The 23,670-nt window shown below is 44.8% G+C and overlaps 1 protein-coding gene across 3 annotated transcripts in view; it reads right to left on the bottom strand.

Moving 5' to 3' along the window:
• Positions 1-996: 996 nt before the first annotated feature.
• LTO1 (NAD(P)H dehydrogenase (quinone)s) overlaps positions 997-23,670 on the bottom strand; it is a 91,820-nt gene continuing 69,146 nt past the window's right edge. For 2 of the 3 annotated variants that reach the window (XM_086493176.1, XM_086493177.1), the window contains exons 5-7: positions 2,058-2,205; positions 1,633-1,770; positions 1,138-1,461 (exon numbers count right to left, since the gene is read on the bottom strand). In XM_086493176.1, coding sequence (XP_086349302.1) covers positions 1,384-1,461; positions 1,633-1,770; positions 2,058-2,205 — 364 coding nt within the window. In that variant the 3' untranslated portion in view covers positions 1,138-1,383. Of the gene's footprint in view, positions 1,068-1,137; positions 1,462-1,632; positions 1,771-2,057; positions 2,206-23,670 lie in introns of those variants that run through there. The other variant, XM_086493178.1, reaches the window with a different exon arrangement.

The raw sequence follows: 23,670 nt of genomic DNA, 5'->3' as shown, positions 1-23,670 counted from the left end.
ACAAGGTCTCCACGCCATCAGTCTGGCTGTTTCCCAACCATAAATAATGAGCAAAACGCGCAAATCTTCAACAAAAGGTTGATAAATTTCAGGTAATCATGAAACCTGAACTCCAAGAGGTTGGGTTATTCCAAAGTCACCAAAGGACATTAAGTGCAGTTCCTCCCAAAATATCACTTTTAGACATGGTTCAGAACCAAAGTAGCTGGAAAGAAAAATTCAATACCCCTAATCCCTAGTGCTAGTCAGGTATAATTGATGACGTATCATCTGAAAGATACACTATGGAAGGTGCCAAATCCACCAAGCTCAGTAACTAGCTACGTGCCAAAGGAGTATCACTATGTGGAAGCAACCATGCCAACATTTCATTATCATCATCTGTAATCCAAGCAAAATAGTTTCAGGCAGACCTTATCAAAAACCAAAACTTAGTAGACATTTGGATATGGAGCAGTCATGCTGAACCTAAAGTTATTATAATCCAGGTATTCGAGGCTAAAAGTAAGCCAAACCCCAAAACAAAATGATACAAATTTTTGTTATAGAAACTCCAAGCCTGTTCACAGGTTATTATACGAGTGTTGCCCTACAAGTATCTCAATATCAGTCTCACATCATCTTTAAAGTCTCTCCATAACGTTGTGAACTACACATCAACCTTTAAAGTCTCTCCATAACGTTGCGAACTAGCAACTATTCACATAGGGTCGAAGGCCACGACAATCTCCGACATCCCAGCAGATTAGTGTTCCGATGAAAAAGCTACTGTTGCAAAACATGTAAAGTCATATTTCCCAGAAGTGTCATCCCATCTCCCAACATTCATTGATTGGTATTTTTGCAGAGAGTAGTAAGGTTTTTAGGAGGAAAAAACTGGCTTCACATTCGTCTGAGAGAGAGAGAGAGAGAGAGAGAGAGAGAGAGAGAGCATCAGAGAAAATTCACCTCCATAAACTCAAGAGTTCATGCTGGCCCAAACGTTCTTCATCCAATTTAAATAAAAAATTGCAATAATACCACAATATCACTCCACAGTCCTGTCAACAGCCCCTTTAAAGACACTCCTGCAACACAATAGGCTTGGAGTGGCTCATCTCAGTGCAACAGTACTCCATGCAAAGAGTAGAGAGCAAGTAGTAAAACCTTCAAAGTTCCAGTTTGAATTGATTGGCGGAATAGTTAGAACATAGTCACAAGTTACACATGGATAACTAGCTCCTATATGTGACAATGCTCCATTTCAGTAGCAAATCAATGACAGAAGAGAGACAACGGCAATGTGCCTGTGCTCACAAGTTACAAATGAGTCAAGGCGACATCAAGGGAAAAATGTCTCTGGGAAATGTCTACTACCAAATCAAATTTCTTAACAAGAACTGCTCATTTGGCTGTTGTGCTGAGACCTTCAAAGCCTGCAACACGAGCAATCTCAGACAGCTCTTGTTCACCAGAAAGCACCTGCAGATGCCAAGCACCAAGGAATGAAATCTCTGCCTCAATTCTTATGCTACACACATAAGCCAAACATAAAGGGAGAAAGGGACAGAGAACCCACACACACGCCGCCGGAAAGGGGAAGGGGGGGGGGGGGGGGGGGGGGGGGGGGGGGGGGGGGGGGAGGGAACTTACTTGCCCCTTGATAATCCAAGTAGGGAAACCATCAATTTTTGCCGATTCACAAGCTTTTGCAATTTTCACCCCTCGCCTGTACCCCTCAGGATAACATTCCACGTAATCCAAGTATTTCATTGCCTCCCGCCCAAACATCTGCACCAACTAGTTCCTCATAACAATAGCCAAATATTCAAGAGAAACCACTCACGTACGTCTGGACAAATCGTCACACAGCTCAGACACAACTAGGTCTTATGCAACCTGCTGGACATTGCACACTGCAAAACAGAATGCACCTAGAAGGTCTATACAAGACACGATGTGTAGATGTATGTGTAGACAAAATAGTCCAAGGTTTGAGGCTAAAAGTTTTGTATCATAATATGGGAAACTTCGTAAAACTTTGGCAAGTGTCCAGCTTATGAAATCAAAAGACATACCTGCTTCTGTTCATAGCAGTGGGAGCACCAGAATGCACCATACATCTTTGCCCCTACAGATTGAAGATACTTTGCCAAAGATAGCGTTGTGGGACTTGAACTTGTTGTTATTTGTGGCTCCACAGGTGGAAGATCAATATCTCCAGATCTGCATTCAAGAGATGCTGAAACTGGTTTGCACTATTAGAGAAATTCATAATGGAAAACTTAAAAATAGAAATCCTGTGGAGGATTAAACGGCATGACATCTTGTTTTCATGAATGTACTTCTTTGTTTTGCTGCCATTTAAACACAAAAATCATAGTGAAGCACACAAAAACTCTCATACCCGCTACTGAAAATGGTTGGAAGATACATCACCACACTGAAAACATATATCCATGCTTTATAAGGAGCATTCTACGAACCAGAAAAAATAAGATATCATGCACACATGTACACCAAAAGAATTCGAGCTCCAGAAAATATAACTCGTGAGAAAACAGTGAAACACAAAAGACACGCCAGATCTTTCGAGTCATCTAAGATTAGGAACCAATGAGACAACCTTATATACCTAGATGTATCCAGGATAAGCCCAAGTTCACCTTTAAAGGAGAGTGCAAGGTACAGACCCATGGTAGTCACCCACAAGACAATATTGCCATCAGCTCCAACATGCATAGTATTGACTAAATACCACGACATCCCCACTAACATCGTCAATGCCCAATAGTGGGTGTAGAACTAGGTACTAACATATGCTCCCAACACATCACACACACACATGAGCATACATCACCACAAAGTTCAGCATACTGAGTTTCTATCTCAAGACTCAAAGATCAAGGGCAGACTCAGCCATAATGAAGCCTAGCACTAAAAGAAGCATTAAATTGGAAGAAATAGCACAAAAATGAGGTAGTTGATAGGGCATACGCACCTGAAAGAATTAACACAATAGCAGCTGGTTGTAACTCGGACAAAAACTTCACAACGTGAAGTTAAGTTTGCATGTCCACTATACGACTAAAAAATATACCTAGATGAATCCAGGATAAGCCCAGATTCACCTTTAAAAGGAAAGTGCAAGGTATAGACCCTACAAGAAGTACCAATGAAATCATGGGGAAAAATTCCATAACAAACCACAAGATACATCTAGGGATAAAGATACTCTAGTCAAGTAGTGAAAGGTGCTATCTGTCGATTATCAAGTCTACACAAATCTGCCCGAAACTCTGTCCACCTCGACCCATGTAGTAGCGAAAACCACAAACACAAAGGTATGTATCTCACTGATATAATGAATCCGCTGTAGCAGCTCTCTCTCTCTCTCTCTCTCTCTCTCTCTCTCTCTCTCTCAGGACGGCTCCTATGTCACCCACGGATGAGGGGGCCCTTTCGACATCGACGCAGACTACGACAGAGGATCCATACCATACTGGCGCAACATAAGAGCCGTCCTAACAGATAGATAGATAGATTTTATTATCGTCCTCGGAGGTCAAATATGACCTATGGGACCAAAGTTACATGTGATGTAGTATGTGTATGACTAATGAGTGACTCTCGATGCTCCAAAATTGTAGTGATGAGAGTCGCAATGGAGAGCCCACACTTTGGCTGGGAGAGGAAAGTGTGTAGGTCTAAGTTATGGCTGAAAATGTGAGAGAAGCAAGTTCGGATGTGATCAAAAGCTGAGCACTCTAGTAGTGTGTGGTACTCAGACTCTCGAACTTGCAGTGAGCATAATGTGCACAATCGATTTGACTCTTCTCCATTGCCCCAACGCCCTATCTCGCATCGAAGGAAATGGGAGCTAAGTCGAATTGTTGCGATAGTGCGTATCGCGGACAAGGGAATAGGCTCAAGCATGTAAGTGTGAGTACGGTTTCCTCTCTCAGCGAAGAACATGGTTTTGTAGTTGGGGGCAATATAGGTGGTGTAATGTATGAAGCGTGACCCACCGGATTTCTCCCAAGCCGTAATACATTGGCGTTGTAGAAAAGCTTCATTCACTTGAGAGTCAATTGAGGCATCATGTAGCAAGTGTAATGCATCCCATCTCCCAAACCACTTCTTTATGTCTTGCATCCATCCCGTGCTCAAGATCTTGCTTTTATGCGTCTTTTGAACTTTTTTGCTTGCTTCCCATGCAATTGTAGGAAGTCGATGTGAGGGGTTTTGACGCATCTTTATCATGTACTCCACAACCCTTTCCATGCCCATAACCTCAATTGGAAGAGATCCCGACTCAAGAAGTAGGAGCATATATGGTGTTTGTGTCTTAACTTGGAGAAAGTTTGTAAGAAAACGCTTTTGGACATTCTCAAACTCTTTCCAAGTAGACTTTGAGATGCTCCCGCCCCACACTTCAACTCCATAAAGAAGAACCGGTGTCACCAATGCATCAAAAAGATACTTCTTGAGAACCCAACACTTGATGTTTCCCGCATTACACATGTTCTCAAATGCATAATATGCTCTCTTTCCCGCTTCCAAACGACGCATAGCACATTCATGCCACTTGTGATTGGATGGAACCTCAAGGCCAAGGTACTTAAAGCTCTCAACAACTTCAAGTGTCTCGTTGTTGTACACAATGCATGGCTTCTCCTTATGGTTGGTTTTCACAAGCATAACCTTTGTTTTGGATTCATTTACAATCAGCCCACTATGCAAGCAAAAGTTCTCAAGGACAACCATAAGCTTTTGTGCATCTTCTAAAGTGTGTGCTAGAAGCACTACATCATCCGCATACAACAAAAGCATGATTACCGCATTGCAAATAGTGACCTCTTCAATGCCTTCTTCTTGCATAAAGTCAAGTACCATTTGTTCCAATTGATCGATGCATAGACCAAAGAGAGTTGGTGACAATGGACATCCTTGTTTAACCCCAATAGTGCTTACAAAAATTTCTGAAATTTCTCTTCCCATGCGCAATTGACAAATCACCTTCTCATAGATTCGAGAAACCGCAAGCATAAACTCACTTGGCACTTGGAGTTCTTCCATCCTTCTCCACAAATTGTTACGTGGAATCATATCAAAGACTTTCTTAAAGTCTACAAAACAACAATACAATCGCTTGCCTTTCAACCGACTTTCCTCCATGAGAACACGAAGAGTGACAAGATGATCAATGGTGCTATGGCATCGACGAAAACCCGCTTGTCCCTTTGCACGCTTGTCATTCTCTTCAGCCCAATCACTCAATTTCATCTCCATTATGCACCCAAACAACTTTGCCATAACAGACCCAATCATTATAGTCCGGTAGTTGCTTACATTCTTTACATCCCCTCCTTTATGCAAAGGCTTAACCCAATTAGTACTCCAATCATAAGGCATACCATGTTGAAGTGCAAGGTTGAACATATCACACATCCACTCATGGGTAAAATCTCCCGTCCATTTGATCATCTCCGGCTTGATACCTTGAAGATCTCCCGCTTTGCGAGTGGCCAACTTTTCAAGCCCACCGCATACATTCTCAATAGTAAAAAAAGATGGCATACATGGGAGTGAACCATAAAATGGCATTTTTCAGTATTTTCTTGCTCATATAATTGCCTACAATGTGTGTACATATCCACTAGACTCAAGTTACCAAAATTCTCAACTCGCTTGCCTCTCAAGTTTCTCCAAAATCTTCCACGTGCATGTGCCTTTTCTTGGACTTGAAATTCTTATTGCTTTACTTCCCATCTTCTTCTCTTCTTTTGAATCAATGCCTTGTATGTATGCAAATGACTTTGATAGTTGTCTTTGTCCATAGTTGCATCAAGCTTTATCAAGGACTTTCGAGCATCTTGACATTCTTTATCAAACCACCTTTTGCGTGATCTATCTTTGTTGATACCATGGAGATGCTTTATGGCAAAGCATTCTTCCGCACAAGAACAAATAGCTTTCTTGAAAGCTTCCCATTTAGTTTCCAATGGTGCATCACATTGAAGCTTTGTCATCCATAATTTTTGCTCAACCATTTCAATGTACATTGCTGCCCGTTTGAAATCCATACATAGTGATAACTTCTCTTTCCTTTGGCTGAGATTATCATACTTAGTTGCTTCTCCACATGAAAGGTCAATACATAAGGTGCGATGGTCGGATTCCGGGGTCCATTGACCAAACATAAAACTCTTTATGCGATACATGATGGCTTCAGAGAGTAGCATATAGTCAATCACACTATCCCCATTATGTCTTCTACATGTAAATCCATTGGTTCCACTCCACAAAGATACACCATTGGCAATGAGCATACCCGTGCTATTACACATGTGTAAAAGTAACTTTCCATAGTGATCCGGCTCTTTCTCATCCATTGAAGTACAATCATACAAGTGAACTTCCTCCAACTCCCTTGAAATGTATGGCATATCAAATTGTTGAGTATCATGTTGCAATGTTTTTGTGCGAGCATTCATATCCCCAAATACAATAACATCACCTTCACCTTTGAAATAAGCAATGTCCTCTTCCAAATCAGAAAATGGTTGATCTCTATCCATGCAAGCATAAAAGGGAGAATCATGATGAGGAATGTAGCAACCGGCTACAAAAATGGGTGCTCTTTTTGGTGTCATAATTTTCAGCCATACATAACGTTTGTACTTGTCATCTTTCACAATTGATACAAAATCTTCCAATCCTTTCTTAACCATACATGCTAACCCTCCTTGTCCTCTTCGTTGCTTGAGATTCTTTGACCACATCAATGAATGTACATTGTAATCCTCCAAGCCGTTAATCCTTTGTGTATCATGCTCCCAAGTTTCAACAAGAAGTACAACATCGGCTTTGCTTGTTAGTTCATCAATGCCAACCCCCGCATTCCATGGATATCCATTACAATTCCAAAAGCATATTTTCAATTGTAACTCGGTCTCATAGGTCACGCATCCCTATTTGCTTGAGAGACTTGCCTCCTCCTTGGGCACATTTTCTTCATGAGAGATCTCCTTGTTTTTATTATTCTTTTCCTCATATGCCTTGCGACGCATATTTTGTTGCTTAATAGTGCGATCTTCACATACAAAACATTTTGTATCCCTCAAATAGATCCAACTATTATCAAGGATAATCTTTCGCTTGGTCTCATCCGGCATGGTGCATACAATTGGCCGTTCTCCCGAGCGAGGAGCTCCTTGCTTCCCCACTCTATGTGCTCCATAGACCATAACTCCGGACATGCCAAAGTGGGTTTTGAAGAAATCTTCAATAACAATGGCAAGAGAAGGAGGTGTCTCTAACTTCTTTTCGGGAATTCCACGAATAACAATGTTCTTGGAACGTCGCTCCCGTTCCTTCAACTCCTCCACATCCACATTCTCAACATTCTTTGTTTGAACCATAGCTTGCATGAGTGAGGAATTAGAAACCACATTGCTACCACATACATCAGCCCAAGACTTGTTTGTGCATACATTTTTCATGTCGCATACATCCCGGCTCATAGTGTCAAATTTCTCCTCTTTCAATACATGGTCATGCTCTACTTTGCTCATCCGCTCCTTCAAAGCATTCAAGTCCACAAGAGAGCGTTTACATTCCTTGACTTCCTCTTCAAGTTGCATCAAACGTGTTGTTTGCATCTCAAATGTCCTCTTGAGATTCTCATTCTCAACCACAAGTACCCTTAGTGTGCCATTCTCCATTGCAAGTGCTCGTAAGTCTTCGTCTTGTTTGTTTACGGTCTCTTGCAATGATACCAAGTACGCCATGATCATGGTTTCCGATGTCGTTGGTTGGGTGGTTGTGTTGCTATCTCCACACTTAGGAGATTTTGGATCATTTTCCACAATGGTTGTGGACCTTGTTGAAGAAGAAGAACCCTTGCGAGTGCCGGAAGACATTGTATGTAAAATAGGAGATGAGAATCAATTTAGTTGAACCTGTTCACTTCGGAAATGCTGCTACAGAAACGCCTTCCATAACTCTGAAAATTTATGTCTTTACATCAATGCGTAGAGGACTTCGTGCTCTTCGATTGAGGCTATAGATCACCCAAATCGGAGTTCGGATGAAGAAGTTATGATCAAAAGAGTGGACTGCTGTCTACTAGGTCAAAAAACGGCTGCACAGAGAGAGAGAGAGAGAGAGAGAGAGAGAGAGAGAGAGAGAGAGAGAGAGAGAGAGAGAGATGTGTGTGTGTGTGTGTAGAAAATCAAAAGAGAGAAAGAGAGAGAAATGTGTGTGTGTGTGTGTGTCTACCTTGGAGGGCATTGAATCTATATAGCCTTTTGGATACTGATGTATATGTATATGATGCCTCGACTGTCAGAGAGCTCCATTGTATCAGCTCACCCTTTGTATCCCCCTTGTATCAGCTTTCACCCCACCCCTACCCACTATTTTCTTTTCAGTTCTTTGTACTTTTTGTACCCAAACCTGGTATTAGATTCACCACATGTAACCTTTTGGTCTCATAGGTCATTTTGGCCTTTTGAAGATGTTAATATTACTCTCTCTCTCTCTCTCTCTCTCTCTCTCTCTCTCTCTCTCTCTCTCTCTCTCTCTCTCTCTCTCTCTCACACACACACACACACACACACACACACACGGATTGGCCATCTTGAATGGCCTACAAAGATTTCTCGTTGTGGGGGGTGATATATGCTTTCCACACAGACATGGAGCCAGCACAATGGATTATGTCATGGCACATCCAAGCCTCATCTCTAGTATCCAAGATCTCACCGTTGGACCCAGACCTGTTGGCGTGGCATTGGATCATGCTCGTGTCGTGACCGTCTCTTTTCAGTTTAGTGTAGCACACAGGCCACGGGCAGCAGCCCCTACTCGCTACACCTTCAAGCGGGAGACGGACTCTGTATACATAGATGGATCTACAGACGCCTGTGCACAGAGGAGCCAGGGCGGCCTCTGGAGGAGCTTACTACTATACTGACACAGACACTACATGATGCAACAGTAGAGGCATACCCACATACCCGGCCTGAGCAGAGACGCCGTTCGGAGAGCATGCCCTAGAACAGTCAGTATGATGAGGAATGCCGGGACACTAGAGCTAGACTTTAGAGGGAGGTGCTTTTGGGGGACATCACTCACAGGCAGTCACAGATTGACTTTCGACGCCTAGTGCGGTGGAAGAAGAGGGCATTTTTGGCTCACCTAGAGCACGATCTATACCAGCTATTCTTGAGTGAGGACTCACGTGAGGCATGGCGGCTCTTTCATGAGCACCCCCTTCCCTCTGCCATCACTTCTATAGAGGCCTAGGGCCAGTACGCATCATCTCTGTACACAGTGTCTGAGCAGCCCCCCCGATCCATGCCCACACACATGTCCTTTTTTCACCGCTGAGATGGTGAGGAAGGCCATTGACAGGATGAGGACTGGGAGAGCATATGATCATGATGGCTTAGTGGCTGAGCATTTCACGCATGCTAGAGATCTACTAGCAGAGCTTCTAGCAGTTATGTTTAACCGTGCCATGTGTGAGGGCTTGCCTGATACTTGGAGCCTATCTACTATTGTACCTATCTTCAAGTTGGGAGACCCTAAGGAGCCAGGGAATTATCGCACTATCATGATTGGACACACATTGGTACGGTTGTACGCATCTATTCTTAAGCAGCAGCTGAGTAGATGGGGAGAGAGGGAGAGGATACGCGCAGCTGGGCAGGCAGGGTTCAGGAGGGGTTTTTCTACTCTTGACCATATCTTGACATCATTGAGGAGGGCAAATCAAATGGGAGACGGATCTATTGTAGCTTTGTGGATTTCCGCAAAGCATTTGACACAGTACCCAGAGCTAGATTGATGCGCAATTTACAGCAGATGGGAGTACCCACAGAGCTCATTTATGGCATTATACAGGTCAGTAGTGGGGCATGTATGCACCTCAGAGGGTCTATCCACACCAGTTCACTCAACTATTGGGGTGAAGCAGGGTTGCCCGCTCTCTCCTACTCTATTTGGTATGTATGTGGATGAGGTTTCTGACTACATTGAGAGAGATGGTGATAGAGGTATACAGCTGGCAGGGACATGGATTCCACTATTGTTATATGCTGATGATATTGTGTTGATCTCCGACTCTCCGGAGGGGATGCAACGTCGCTTGGATGCTTTGCATAGGTTTGCCCAAGAAAGTGGTTTGTCCGTCAACCTTGGTAAAACCAAGGTCATGGTATTTAATACCACCCCACAGTGGATCAGGAGGTCAGCGCCCGCATTCACATACGGCCAGGAGACAGTGGAGTATACAAATGCTTACACTTACCTTGGAGTGGTTTTTAGTAGGCCAGCATTTTCATTGAGGAGGACAGCAGAGACTAGATTGACCAGAGCCCATGCAGCATTGGGTAGAATGGAAAGGATGTGTTCACACGTTCAGTTTCAGAAGCCTCGGACTAAGCTCTAGCTCTTTGACAGTTTGGTGGCTTCTACATTGCTTTATATTGCTGAGATTTGGGGACCTTCATTGGATCATCACGAGAGGACAAACCGCACTGATGGATAGGGGGACACGGAGAAGCCTTTGGCCTCTGTGATCTCGCGGCTCATTAGAGCAAAGGCTTCAGTACCACGTGCTATTGTCCGAGCAGAGCTAGCTTCCCCCCAACTAGTGGTTAAGGGGCTCACCAAATCTGTCTCCTTCATACACCGCATATGGGAACTTCCTAGAGACAGATATGTCCGCCTTGCACTTGAGTCCTCTCGACAATTAGCCATGCAAGGAGATACAACATGCTCGTATGGGGAGATGACATCATGGTTTCAAGCGCATGGGTTCAGCATAGACAGATTACCTCCCTTTCAGTACTCACTGGATGCACCCTCTCTGACTCTTACACAGTCCGAGATCACCGGGCTCATCCGCCAGGACCTCACTCAACTAGACACCAGGAGGACATGGATACAACCAACATAGGAGCTGGACACGAAGATGGCTTTCTACAGAGAGCATGCCAGATACGCACATCTTCACACCAGCTGCGGATCGAGACTAGCAGATACAGTGGAGTACCAGCAGAGGCCAGGACATGCCCCCTGTGTGACATCGAGCCTGAGACAGAGTTACACTACACATACCACTGCCCCGTCTACTACGAAATACGAGGCCGCTTCCATTGCTTGTTCAGAGAGGGCTTTGGACCACTCTCCAGAGTCATGCGATACGAGGATCAGAGATGCCTGGGTTTGTTTTTGCTCGAGCTGCGCAGACACAGAGAGAGCTTGGTGAGAGGAGAGGCTAGCCAGTCTCAGAGACAGATCACAGACTTCTTTAGAGCTGCCATTGGACATCCGGAGGAGCTACTACCACAATAGAGCTCGTCGCCTCACACCAGAGGCACACTGATCGACCAAGCGACCGAGCTGGGGAGATCCAGACGCCCACGATTGCGGAGGACTACACAACATTGATGGAGGCTGCATCAAAGGATTCGGATCACTTTGGCCCGACATGCACGACACCTGGTCAGACTACTGACCATGGAGGAGATTGATGAGATCCGCCAGTGACCGATGTTGGATCTCTTGTGATCTACAGCTAGCTGCTTAGTTCACACCTAGCAGTTTAGGATTCCATAGAATTTTATTTTGTCATTTTGTCATCTTGTTACTACTCTGACTTTGTATCCGATCCACCACATTGTAACTTTCTGGTCTCATAGGTCACTTTGGCCTTTTGAAGACGTTAATATAACATTTCATTTCATTTTCCTCTCTCTCTCTCTCTCTCTCTCTCTCTCTCTCTCTCTCTCTCTCTCTCTCTCTCTCTCTCTCTCTCTCTCTCTCTCTCTCTCTCTCTCTCTCTCTCTCTCTCTCTCTCTCTCTCTCTCTCTCTCTCTCTCTCTCTCTCTCTCTCTCTCTCTCTCTCTCTCTCTCTCTCTCTCTCTCTCTCTCTCTCTGCGTAATATTTTTAGCTAAGACTATAAATGTATAAAAATGATTTTTGTGCACCCAAAACTAATTTATGAATTTATTGGTACATATTAACAATTTAATAGACATGTAAGTTTTCAGGTGCAATGTGCTATCTGGGAAACTTATCGGTGTCCAAAAAGTGCGATAAGTAGAACAGTAGCCGGATTCAGTGCAATGCGGCAAGACAAACATATGAATAAGATGGTGTTCCCAATCTGTTCAAGTCACAATTTAATATTTTAATTGTGGCCACCCAAGAAAGTGGCAAGCCAGACACAGTATAAATACGTCTCAACAAGAGCAAGCAGACCGAGTCTGAAAAATGTGGAAACAGCAGAGTCAAACGTGACCAGTTTAGCCTGAAACCCACCATTTCTTACTCTTTTTTAAGCCTAAGTTTTAAGAACCTTTCACAATAAGTGGCTAGGCCGGAATGAAAAGGGTCATAGTTTATAACATTAAAATAACATTAAAAAACAGTATGTAGCATGGAAGTTTGGAAAGAAGCCAGCGGAGAGATTTTTACGAGCCCTCTTTCTCTATCATGCAGCACCATCTGGCTAAAATTTCCTCACGCTTGGCCATGAGAGTGGTAGCGCTACGTAGCTAGGAAGCTTTCGGCTAAATACACACACTAACACAGAGTTCCTCTCTCAACTCTCAACTTCAGCCCTCTCTCTCTCTCTCTCTCTCTCTCTCTCTCTCTCTCTCTCTCTCTCTCTCTCTCTCTCTCTCTCTCTCTCTCTCTCTCTCTCACAGTTTTCATGCTTCACTCTCTGGGAGGCCGTGCTAAGGTTATAGTGTAACTCAGAGGTTGAGGGCAGGACAGAAGCTTGTGTGCGTCCCTCTATGGATAGCCGCACTCAATCAAGTGTTCTGTTGGCTGTCCAAATAGTTTTTCACGTCTCTAACAAGTTCTTGACGCCAAATTTCAGTAAAGGTGACCCTGCTTCGACACTCCGTAAGCAATCAGATCACATAAGTAATCATTTCCGCATAGAGGAAAACAGAACGAGACAGATAGACGTTTCCAACTACAGATTCATAAAAATTCAGCCATTCTGCCATTGAATAGCATGCACTATTTTGCATCAAAATACTTCCGCGATGGAGGACAATGCAAGTTGCTCCCGTTCATGTGTGTAGAAATCAATTGATAAACTACAAAAATCTCCTGAAGGGGATGGGCTGGTCCCTGGTTTGTGTCTCTGAATTACTTTTAAGTTGTACTTTGTGTGGATTCTTAAACAGTATAACTCAATAGTATCGAAAGTTTTTTAAGTGCTCACTTTCATCCATCTCTCTCTCTCTCTCTTTTTTAAGCAGCAAAGACTAGACTGACCAGAGCTTATGCGGCCTTGGGAGGCTTGGAGAGGATGTGTTCGCAGGTTCAGTTCCAGGAACCTCGGACAAAGTTATGGCTCTTTGATACTTTAGTAGCCTCAGCTATGATGTATGGGGTACAGGTATGGGGACCTTCTGTAGGCCAGGATGGTTGGAGACGTATGGAGAGGCCCTTGGTATCTATGATCTCCCGATTGATTAGAGCCAAGGCCTCCGTACCTCACGCGATCATTCGAGCAGAGCTAGCTGCCCCCCCCATGGAGATTGAGGCGCTTACCAGATCAGTGTCCTTTGTGCACAGCCTATGGGATACTACTAGAGACAGATATGCTAGATTGGCCCTTGAGTCTTCCAGACAGTTAGCTCTACAGGGGGACACTTCATGCTGGTATGCACAGATGACTTCATGGTTTCAGACGCATGGCTTCACCATGGACAGGTTGCCCCCTTTCCAGTATTCTCTTCAGGCACCCTCGCTGTCTCTTACACGGATGGAGATCACTAGACTCATTCGTCAGGACCTGATCCAGCTCGACACCAGGAGGACATGGATAGAGCCGCCTCAGGAGTTGAGCACGAAGATGGCTTTCTATAGAGAGCATCTTCTCCACCTCACAGGAGATGGGTTTGTGATTCGACCCAGCTACATGGACACACATATGTCTCATGGTTTGCGTTGTGCCATTGGTCAGATACGCACATCCTCACATCAGCTCGAGATTGAGACCGGTAGATTCAGAGGGATACCAGCAGACAGCAGGATATGCCGATTATGCCAGAGAGAGCCAGAGACAGAGTTGCACTACATATGTCATTGCACAGTGTTCTATGAGATACGGGGGCGTTTCCACTGCTTATTCAGAGAGGGTTTTGGTCCTCTATCTAGGGTCATGAGTTATGAGGATCAGAGATGTCTTGGACTATATCTACTTGAGTTACACAGGTATAGAGACACTTTACTGGGGAGAGCTAGAGAGAGGCAGTCCCAGAGACACATTACAGATTTCTTTTCACTAGATATGGGACAGCCAGAGGAGCAGCCACCACTGCAGAGCTCGTCCCACACTCATTCGACCACTACTGGCACTCTCATCGACCGAGCATTGGAGCTACAGAGATACAGACGACCGCGACTGAGGAGAGGAGCTACACAGCATCGACGGAGACTACAACAGAAGATTCGAGCCATACTCTCTCGACATCCAGAGTGCAGATGAGGATGGATCCTCACCATTTCTTCCATCTTTGTTTCACACACTGTTACATCCAGTTTACCGGGTACCTATTGTATCAGCTGCTACACCCACGTAGTTTTAGATTGTAGTAGTAGTAGTAGTATTTTGTTCCACTTCTAGTTCTTTTCTAGTTCTTTTGTACCCAGACATGGTATTAGATTCACTATTTTGTAACTGATTGGTCTCATAGGTCATTTTGGCCTTTTGAAGACGTTAATATAACATTTCATTTCATTTCATTTCTCTCTCTCTCTCTCTCTCTCTCTCTCTCTCTCTCTCTCTCTGTGTGTGTGTGTGTGTGTGTGTGTGTGTGTGTGTGTGTGTGTGTGCGCGCGTCAGCCCAAACTTGGGTGGCCAATTAACACATGAACATGTTGTAATGTTTATACATAAGGCCTAAAAATCTGAATGCAAACCTCTCTTTCATTTCGTGTTTACTAATCTCCTATCTTATCCTCTCTCTCGCCCTTTCTTCTCTGCGACACTCCCTTGACATGTTTCTGCGAGAAGCTATTGGCTTCTCCCGAGTGCCCCAACAGTTGGTATCAGAGCCACGGTTGTGGCTTGGGCAAAGGTGGCAGATTGTCACGTGCACACCTAACCCTATGTGTACGTGGACAAGCTACTTCATGACATGGGTTCAGTTTAGTTAGATTAGGAAGTGTTCTGGCACCTTTGTGAGTCTGTTCGCAGACCGTGCATGCCCAAGAACATGCATATCCTTTGGTTGTACACAGCATGACCATCAGATTACCATCAAAACCCATCAGGAGCGTTTTTACAGTGCATAGACCTATTTTCCTTATTTTAGCCAATTTTCACTTATTATTTTTAAGTGACTTTTGTTGGGAAACTGGGTAGGGCAATTTGAGTCAAGAAGTATATAAGAAACCCTAGCGCTAGCACTTTCTGGCAGAAGAAGCAGAGGACCACCGTCAAGTGCAACTTCTCAGCAAGAACCGCAAGGAAACTCTAGCGTTTTCATTTGCAAGCAAGATCAGCCAGCGTTTTCATTTGCAAGCAGATCAGCCAGCGTTTTGCTTTTGCAAATCCAAACCGACGGCAGCAGGACCAGCAGAAGCCTAGCGTTTTTGCAGCAGACCCCAATTCCGCCCTAGCGTTTTTTATTTGCAAATCAGCCTCAGCATTTTGCAGATCTACCGCGACAGAATCGTCAATTAGACCAGCGTTTTCAGTTTTCAGCACATAGACATCGCAGTAGAGACCCCGAACCTCACAAATCTCACCTTCCCGCAGCAGATCCTCGCCGCACAGTCAGATCAACAAGCTTTTACAGTTTCAGCCCGGAAAACGCAGATTTCAGCATCTGTGTTTTCAGTGCGTCGTCGTTGCATCGTCGTCATCGACACAGTCATAATTCAGCAGATAAAGATTTGCAGCGTTTTCAGATTTCAGCCCGTCTCGTCGTCGTCCTCATTGTCGTTGACATCGTTGGCAAGTCCAAAGCATTGTAGAGTTTTGCGATATCAATAGTAGACCGCTCTCGCCATAGAGAGTGGGGCCTTCGGAGAAGGGTTTGACAACATTCTGGTGTCGTATTCTTCTCTCTCTATCTCTCAGTTTTAGCACCTTCATTCACAGTGTTTGCCACTTTGTTTGTGATCATTTGCACTCTCTCACTAAAGGAACGGAAGGCTCTCCCTTCCGTAAGTAAAAGGAACCTTGAGCACAGTTCGGAGCACTCATCTTGAGCAAAGTTCATCATTCACATCCGCTGAACCTTACACAAATATTGCATTGACGATCGAGATCCAAAAGCCCTTCATTCCTCTCACATCCGGAGTGCAAATCAGCCCCTTGGTGACCCATCCACAATCCCACATCGAGAAGGATCCAAGGTGCATCAAATCAGCCCCGAAGGTGCCTCTTCTTGAGGAGTTACCGCGGCGATTGTTATCATTCGAGTCAGAAGAGTCTGAATTGAGGTATTGCATTGTGTGTACATTCCATTTACGTAATCTAAAGCAAATATCACATCGGCAACGGTTTGGGGGCCCTTGAGAGGGTTGGTTGGACCCCATTGGGTGTCGTTCTCTTCTTCTCTCTCTTTTTCCTCCCTCTGCACATCTCTATTGCATTCTCTCAGTCCCTCTCTTCAAGGGAAAGTAAAAGGAACCATCATTGAAGCTAAAAGGAATCACTAACGCAAGGCAAGAAGTTGAAGGATTTGTGGAAGTGTAAAACTATATCTTCACCGTTTCAATTCCGTTGCACCTGACATTGGTATTAGAGCTTTGAAGATTTTGCACTAATCCGCTAATCCCCAAAAAGTTTTTCTCTCTCGTGTTTTTGGTTGTGTTGACAACCCTTTGGTGTATACTCCTCCCACTCTTGGAAGGCCAGCCATTGCGTGTAGAGCCGTACGCCTTGAGCGTCGGAAAATAGCAACCAATTGTATATAGGGTGAGATAGTCTCCCGAAGACTAGTCTGCCACGTTCCTTGAACAAAGGAGAAATCCTTGCATGGTCAATACGCGTAGCGGTATGGAGACCTCCACCAATCAAGAAGGCGAGCAAGTGCCACCTACGGATCCTACTAGCCCTCCCCAAACCCCTCCCCCTTCGCCACCAAATCCCATGGATGCCATGATGCCCATGATGACCGAGATGATGATGCGGCAAGACGAAACTCGACGACAAGAGCGTTTTGAAGCGGAGGAGACACGTCACGTCGAGCATGCGGAGGCGGCGGAGCAAGAGGAACGTCGATCGACGGCCAAAACCGAGGATCATAGATGGAAGCGCAAGGCAAACGCCGAGGCCCGCCAACGGGAGCGTGCGAAAGCGGCGGAACGAGAGGAACGTTGCTTGGCGGCGGACGTCGTGGCGCGTAGGTAAGAAAGGGCTACCATGTGTAATCTCATCACCACCTTGGCGGTGAGGTCCGATACCCCTTCTTCGGAGCCCCATTATGAAAAGCTTGCCAAGACCATTGCGGAGGCGACCAATGCTACACGATCGGCCAATGAACCAATTCCCAAGAAAATCACGTTCTGTAAGTATAATGGTAAGATGGATGTTATTGTCATTTATTCTTGGTTCCATCAATTTACATCCTATTTTGTGGTTGTTAAAAAGTCTGATAATAACAAAGTTCTCTTGGCTTCCATGCATCTCACAAGTGATGCTATCACTTGGAAGGATGAGTGAATGGAGAAGAAGCAAGAAGCCTACATAGCTGCCAATTCCGAGATCTCTCCTCGTTCCCCCTCTCGAGCTTAGTTGGGAGGAGTTCAAGGAGGACCTAAAGACTCGCTTCTTACCTCCACAGTACTTGAAGCGATTGAAAGAGGATTTTCGAACTTTGTCTCAACAAGGTAAACATGTGATGTCGTATGCTAACCGTGTGTCGCAACTAGGTGGACAATTGCGGAAATTGGATGAGGAAAGGTTAGAGGCCTTTCTCTTTGGATTGGACCACTCAATCAAGTTTGATGTGGAAGCCGGTGATCCAAAGACACTGCAAGAAGCGATACGCTTCTCTCAGATCCAAGAGATGAAGCACAAGAAGGGTAAGCTTAAGATAGCCTCAGGTAATGGTAACTATTCCTCTCATGACTCGTCTAAGGATAAGAATTCTAATGGGAATGGTAACCATAAAAAGAACTCTCTCAGTTCTTCTTCTCCATCTCAATCTCAATGAAAGAGTGATAAATCTAAGAATAAGGGTAAAGGAAAATTTGATAAACCTCAACTCACACCTGATGAAAAGATTGCTCAAGGAGTTTTAGGTGGTCAATAAAGTGAGGAAGAACAAGCATTGTATGCAAAGAAACATAGGTGTTTTCATTGTCACGTAGTTGGTTACATGAAAAGGGAGTGTCCTAAGAAAGAATCTCACAAGGAAACCTCTGTTGCATCAACTTATGACTCCACCCCTCAAGTGAATGCTATGAGTGTGGTAGAGCAAGATGCTAAGTAGGAGGGGACTTTCGAAGAGGATAAACTCATAAAATGTTATGGACATGTTAATGGTCAAAAGGATCATTGTGTTGTTTGATTCTCGAAGTTCTCATCTTGTGAAACGTGCACATCTTCAAACTTCTCCTATCCCCACCCTCTCAGTGCAAGGATTCTCTGAAGGCATGGACGCTTCAATCTTTCAAGAATGTGATGATGTCAAATTGATCATTCAACAAACTCAATTCACTCGTCGTTTTGTAGTCTCTAAACTTGCAAGATGTGACATCATTATGGGCATTGAGTGGTTTCAAAAGGTTCAAGCCCATTATCGGTTGGGAGAAGCTCACGTTTCTCATCAAGGATAATGTGTCGCAGCCCGTTTTCATTCGAGGCGAGAGTGGTATTCCCTCTCTCCCTCTCATCTCTCACGTCGAGAAAAACAGAAAGCTACGTCGAGCAGCCTCTTGCCAATCCCACATCAAGGAACTTCGGTATTCCCAACACGTATAGTAAAGGATTTGTGAAGGTCAATTTTGTGCTTTCCCAAGATCATCATTCCTCTACACACCCTCCCCATCAACCTATGGGCATTGTCTCCGACCACTTGCATGACGAGGAACATGTAGGTAAAAAAAATTCTCCCTCGGATAAAGACAAGCTAAAACCAACTAATTCTTCTTTAGGAGGCTTCGCCCTCTTAAGGTACGGTCTTTTGGCTTACCAGTTCTCTTTGTTCGTAGAAACCAAACTCATTCCAATTTTGTGTGGATTTCAAGGCCCTCAAGGCAAGGATGGTCAAATTTTGGAAGCCGAAACCTCACATGGCCGTTCCTTTGGAGCGTCCACAGGAGGCACAACAAGTTTCCAAAGTGGACCTGTCGAGTTGCCGCCACAAGAGTGGCCTTCCAAGGAGCAATCCAAAGAGAACCACCGGAGATCATTGTCACCAAGTCGAAGCGTTTTCGCATGCTTCCCATTCAGTTTGGCAATAAGAAGGAAGCAAAGCAACATTTCCTCAAATTCAAGGATCAAGGGACACATGTAGATGCTTGGGTGGACAAGGACTTGTTCATCCACTATCCAGATTTGCTAGCCTCATACAAGGAGGCCATGCAGATCGGTACCCGTACCTCACCTTAAGCAAGAGGGGATGTCACGTGCACATGGCTGTGTGTGCCACGTGGACATGCTTCATCGACTCCCAGAGCCACTTTTCTCCTTCCTAGATACAGATAGGAGTGTCTAGAATCCTAGGAGGATTAGTACCGGCAATTTTGTGAGCCTGTTCGCAGGACCTGCATGTCCGCACAAGTCCATGAGATTAGTTTTCTAGTTTTGGAACCCACTTGCATAAATGGTTTGTACACGCTGTGAGCGGGATGGAAACACACAGAACGCCTCTATAATGACCCGACACACACTCTTGGGATGATATACACACACACTATGGGGCACCACTCGGCTTACACAACACACCTGACAAAGACGGGGAACACACCGATGGAGTGAGAGGAGAGATACTACCCATTTACCCACTCCACACAGAGAGACACCCACACACACACACCCAAAAAAACTCAACTCAAAAGAGGAGAATTTATGATGTTTAGATACAACTGAGCTTGGGCCAACACCAATGGGGCAAATCGCTCACACAATATGGATAAAATAAGCCAGATACAATCACAAATAGGAGCAGAAGCTTCACTCATAGAAGAAACTTACACAGCCAAAACAACAGAAAAACAGTGAGGAATTTGGCAAAATAGACAGCGCCATCGCGTCCGGAACGGCCTAAAACCCCAGTCTACAATGTCAAAGTGCTCAAATCCGACCTCGGATGATAAGTTTACGGCCAAAACAGACTCCAAAAACCCCAAAAACACAGTTGCGGCTGTTCCTCCTCTCTTCTCCACGTTTTTTCTGGTCTTCTCTCAGTTTTTTCAGTTCCCATACTTAGCTTTAGATGACCTCAAACGGACCCCGAACAGGCCAAAAACTGACCTCGCAGTGCATAGTTGTCACCCTGCTGCATCCATACGCACGCCTGGCACTCGACTTTTTTCAATAATGCATCCCGTCAGCACGTGAAGTGGACCCAAAAGATGGTCCTCATGATGACCTTTCTGCATAATTATCACAAGAAAACACCCACGTTGTGTCTGTACTTATCCATGTGTAAGTATTGACCCCATTCGACCTCCTGACGCCACTAGATGCCCTCTGACGCACCTGCTTACCTCATGTCGTCGGCCTGCAGATAGCTTCCTCGAGAAGTTTTACACGCTACCAACTCCTCATTATTGTAGAAAAAACACACTGGTACTGGTGATAGTAAAAAACGATGCACTATGTACACCCTGTCCTACCTGTACACACATGGGCCCCACATAACCACCTGGCTCTAGAAAATGGGCAATTCTTTATTCGATGCACCATGCATGTGTATGTACATATGCGCAATTCCTTGCTCCAAAAAAATCCTAACATAATTTGCCCATCCCCTAGCTTGCTAGAGCATTCATGCTCAGCAACAACAACACTAGTAGATGCTCATTCCACGTGGATCCCACACAAAAACACTTGGCATTCCTTGCATCAAAAGCTTAATCAAGGTTCCACCTGGTTCCCAAGGGAAACCTATAGAGATACCATATATCAACTTTGCATAAAGAAAACCATCAATTACTTTGGCATAGACTTGCATGTGCAAATATATCTCCTCCTCCATGGCTGAGAGGTCTCCACTGATCATTTGTGTCATCAATTCATGCTTCTTTGACGATTCAACCTTGTTTTGCATCAGCCCTTCAATCACTTCATAAGGCCCTTCGCTTTCATCTTCGGCTTCATTCACAAATGCAACTAAACCAGAATCCTCGATTTCTTTATCCATCAAAAGAAATGCAACATCAACATCCTCATCACTACTGGTAGTACTATCACTGTCCTCGTCAGCCACTGTGGAATAGTCTTCATCACTAGACTCATCTTCATCTTCATAAAGCTCCTCCAATCGTTTCCTTGCGTCCATATTATATAGCTTCTTGGCACCTGTCTTTCCATAGAGGCTAATCGTACCACGTCGCCAATCTTGAACAGCTCCCACTGCACGTAACCATGGTCTACCAAGTATAATAGGATATGCTCCCAACCCTACTGGCATCACATGAAAATCAACCACCACCTTTGCATCATATGCCTCCACTTCTAAGCTCTTTACAAGACCCAAACATTTTACTTTCTGATGGTTTGTCAATCTAATCCGGAAGCCTGACACCCCAGTCACTGTAAGGCTCATCTTCTCAACGCATGAGTGTGTTATGACACATATTTTGGCTCCACCATCCACATAGCTTTGTCCCAGATTTTTTCTTTTGTGCCACACATCTACTATTGGGCAAATGTCTAGTAGCTCATCCATCGCCAACACCTTCACTGAACCTCTCTCTGGCTCTTTCTCCATTGGGTTAACCATCCTCTTCCACTGTCGCTTAGTTTAGGAACCATCTCTATAAGCTGCTATCACCAGCGTGTGACTACTATCTATCCTTTTTGTTGATTTCTTTCTTATTATTTATTTACTTTCACTTTTTGGAAACACCCCTCGGGAAATCTAACTGCCCTGCATTGCATAGCTAGTGTGGAACTGTCCAGAGGGAGTTCAGGCCTGAGGGCCAGAGAGCACTAAGGTTGGACAAGGACTATGGTTAGCCAAAGTGGGGTCGTTGACTAGCCAAAGTGAAATCCTTTGCTACAGAGGCTACATTTCAATTCTGGGTGTGGCTGCAGTATACAAAGGAGGTCAGATGACCTAGAAAGATACAATGGGTAGCATCTCCTAAAATTTAGGGAACTACTATTTTGGGACCTGAAAATGTGTCCGCGTCATTACCTCCGGAATGACAAGGGGAACATTTTATTACTCTGCCGTAATGTCAACCGGGCAACTGGTCGGGAGATTTTTAGGCGGCAACCCAGAAACGGGGAAATAGCTTGTAAATGTGCCAAGTGGCACATTTCTATGCACTTTCCTCATGCAAGAAGAAGTGGCCTAATTTATAGCTGGGAGGCTCATTTTGCAAGTTCATGTCACAGGTTAAGAGCTATGGAGTGCTTCCTTTCCCTCTTATGTACAATGCGGTGCCAGGAGTGATGCCCTGCACGCTACGCACTGCCCTCTCTCTCCTCTAAGGCAGTATGTTATGCCCCTCTAGTGGGATTTTCAATTGACCAATGTACAGTTGTGTGGGTTCATGCGCGATTGCCGAGGCAAGAGCCTCTTGCACAGGTACTGGATTAGCTAGCGGCTAATTCCCCGCAGGTACAGGTGAATTCGGAGAGGTTTCACGTTAGAAATCTCGTCCGATTCAAAGGGCAAGTAGCCCTACAAGTGCGGGAGCTCGAGGGCTTGCTACGGATGCAACCGGCATGCGAAATGGAGCCCGAAACAGTAAATTACAGCCTGCTATGTATCTTTGCAGGTTTAGGGTTTTGGCCCTAAACGGACCCTAATACCCCCAGGAGGTTCGGGGACGCGAAGGGACCGCTGTATAGGTAATCTGGCGCATTTTCGGGGCTGAAAACAGAGAATTCAGCGTGCTGCAGATTCTCGCCAGGTTTTGCAAAGTGCCCATATGCGTCGGGAAAGTCATTCAATGCGTGGGAATACTGACTGTGAAGGGTCCTAGTACAGTTATGCTGCCGAAATCGGGCCGGAACAGTTGAAATTCAGCCAAGCTTGTGCGGGGCAGCTTGTAGGGAACCACAGCGTTTATTCCCTCTTTAAACAATAAAGAAATATCGAAAGGGGCGCCTAAGTTAGGGGCCAATCTGGTGTCGGTCTACTCATACAGGTGCAATCTAGCAGCCTGTATCCCTTTCCCCTTTGTTGTGTCTTGAAAGTACAGGTAAAGTGGGCGACAAATTAAATGGGTGAAAGCAAATAAGGTTTAAGTCTAAGGCCTACCGCCCTTTTCGGATTAAACAGGCCGGTTTCACGGTTCCATCGCCGGGATTAAATAACTTTTTCCCATAGAAGTGAGCCTTGGTCAGTTTGGGCTTGAAGACACAAGGGATCATAGACCAGACACAGGGAATTGCAATTATGGCTGACAGACCAGATGATGTGACTAAAGAGGTTTCCTCTTCACAGGGTCAACAGACACATGAAGTGGGTGAGTCTTCAAGACCACCACAGACGGATGATGATATATTCAAG

The sequence above is a fragment of the Adiantum capillus-veneris genome, chromosome 21 (genome assembly GCF_014529385.1).
Source record: "Adiantum capillus-veneris isolate H3 chromosome 21, ASM1452938v2, whole genome shotgun sequence".
NCBI classification, from domain to species: domain Eukaryota; kingdom Viridiplantae; phylum Streptophyta; class Polypodiopsida; order Polypodiales; family Pteridaceae; genus Adiantum; species Adiantum capillus-veneris.
The sequence above is the reverse complement of the archived record's forward strand: the minus strand, read 5'-3'. Positions and strand labels throughout refer to the sequence as shown.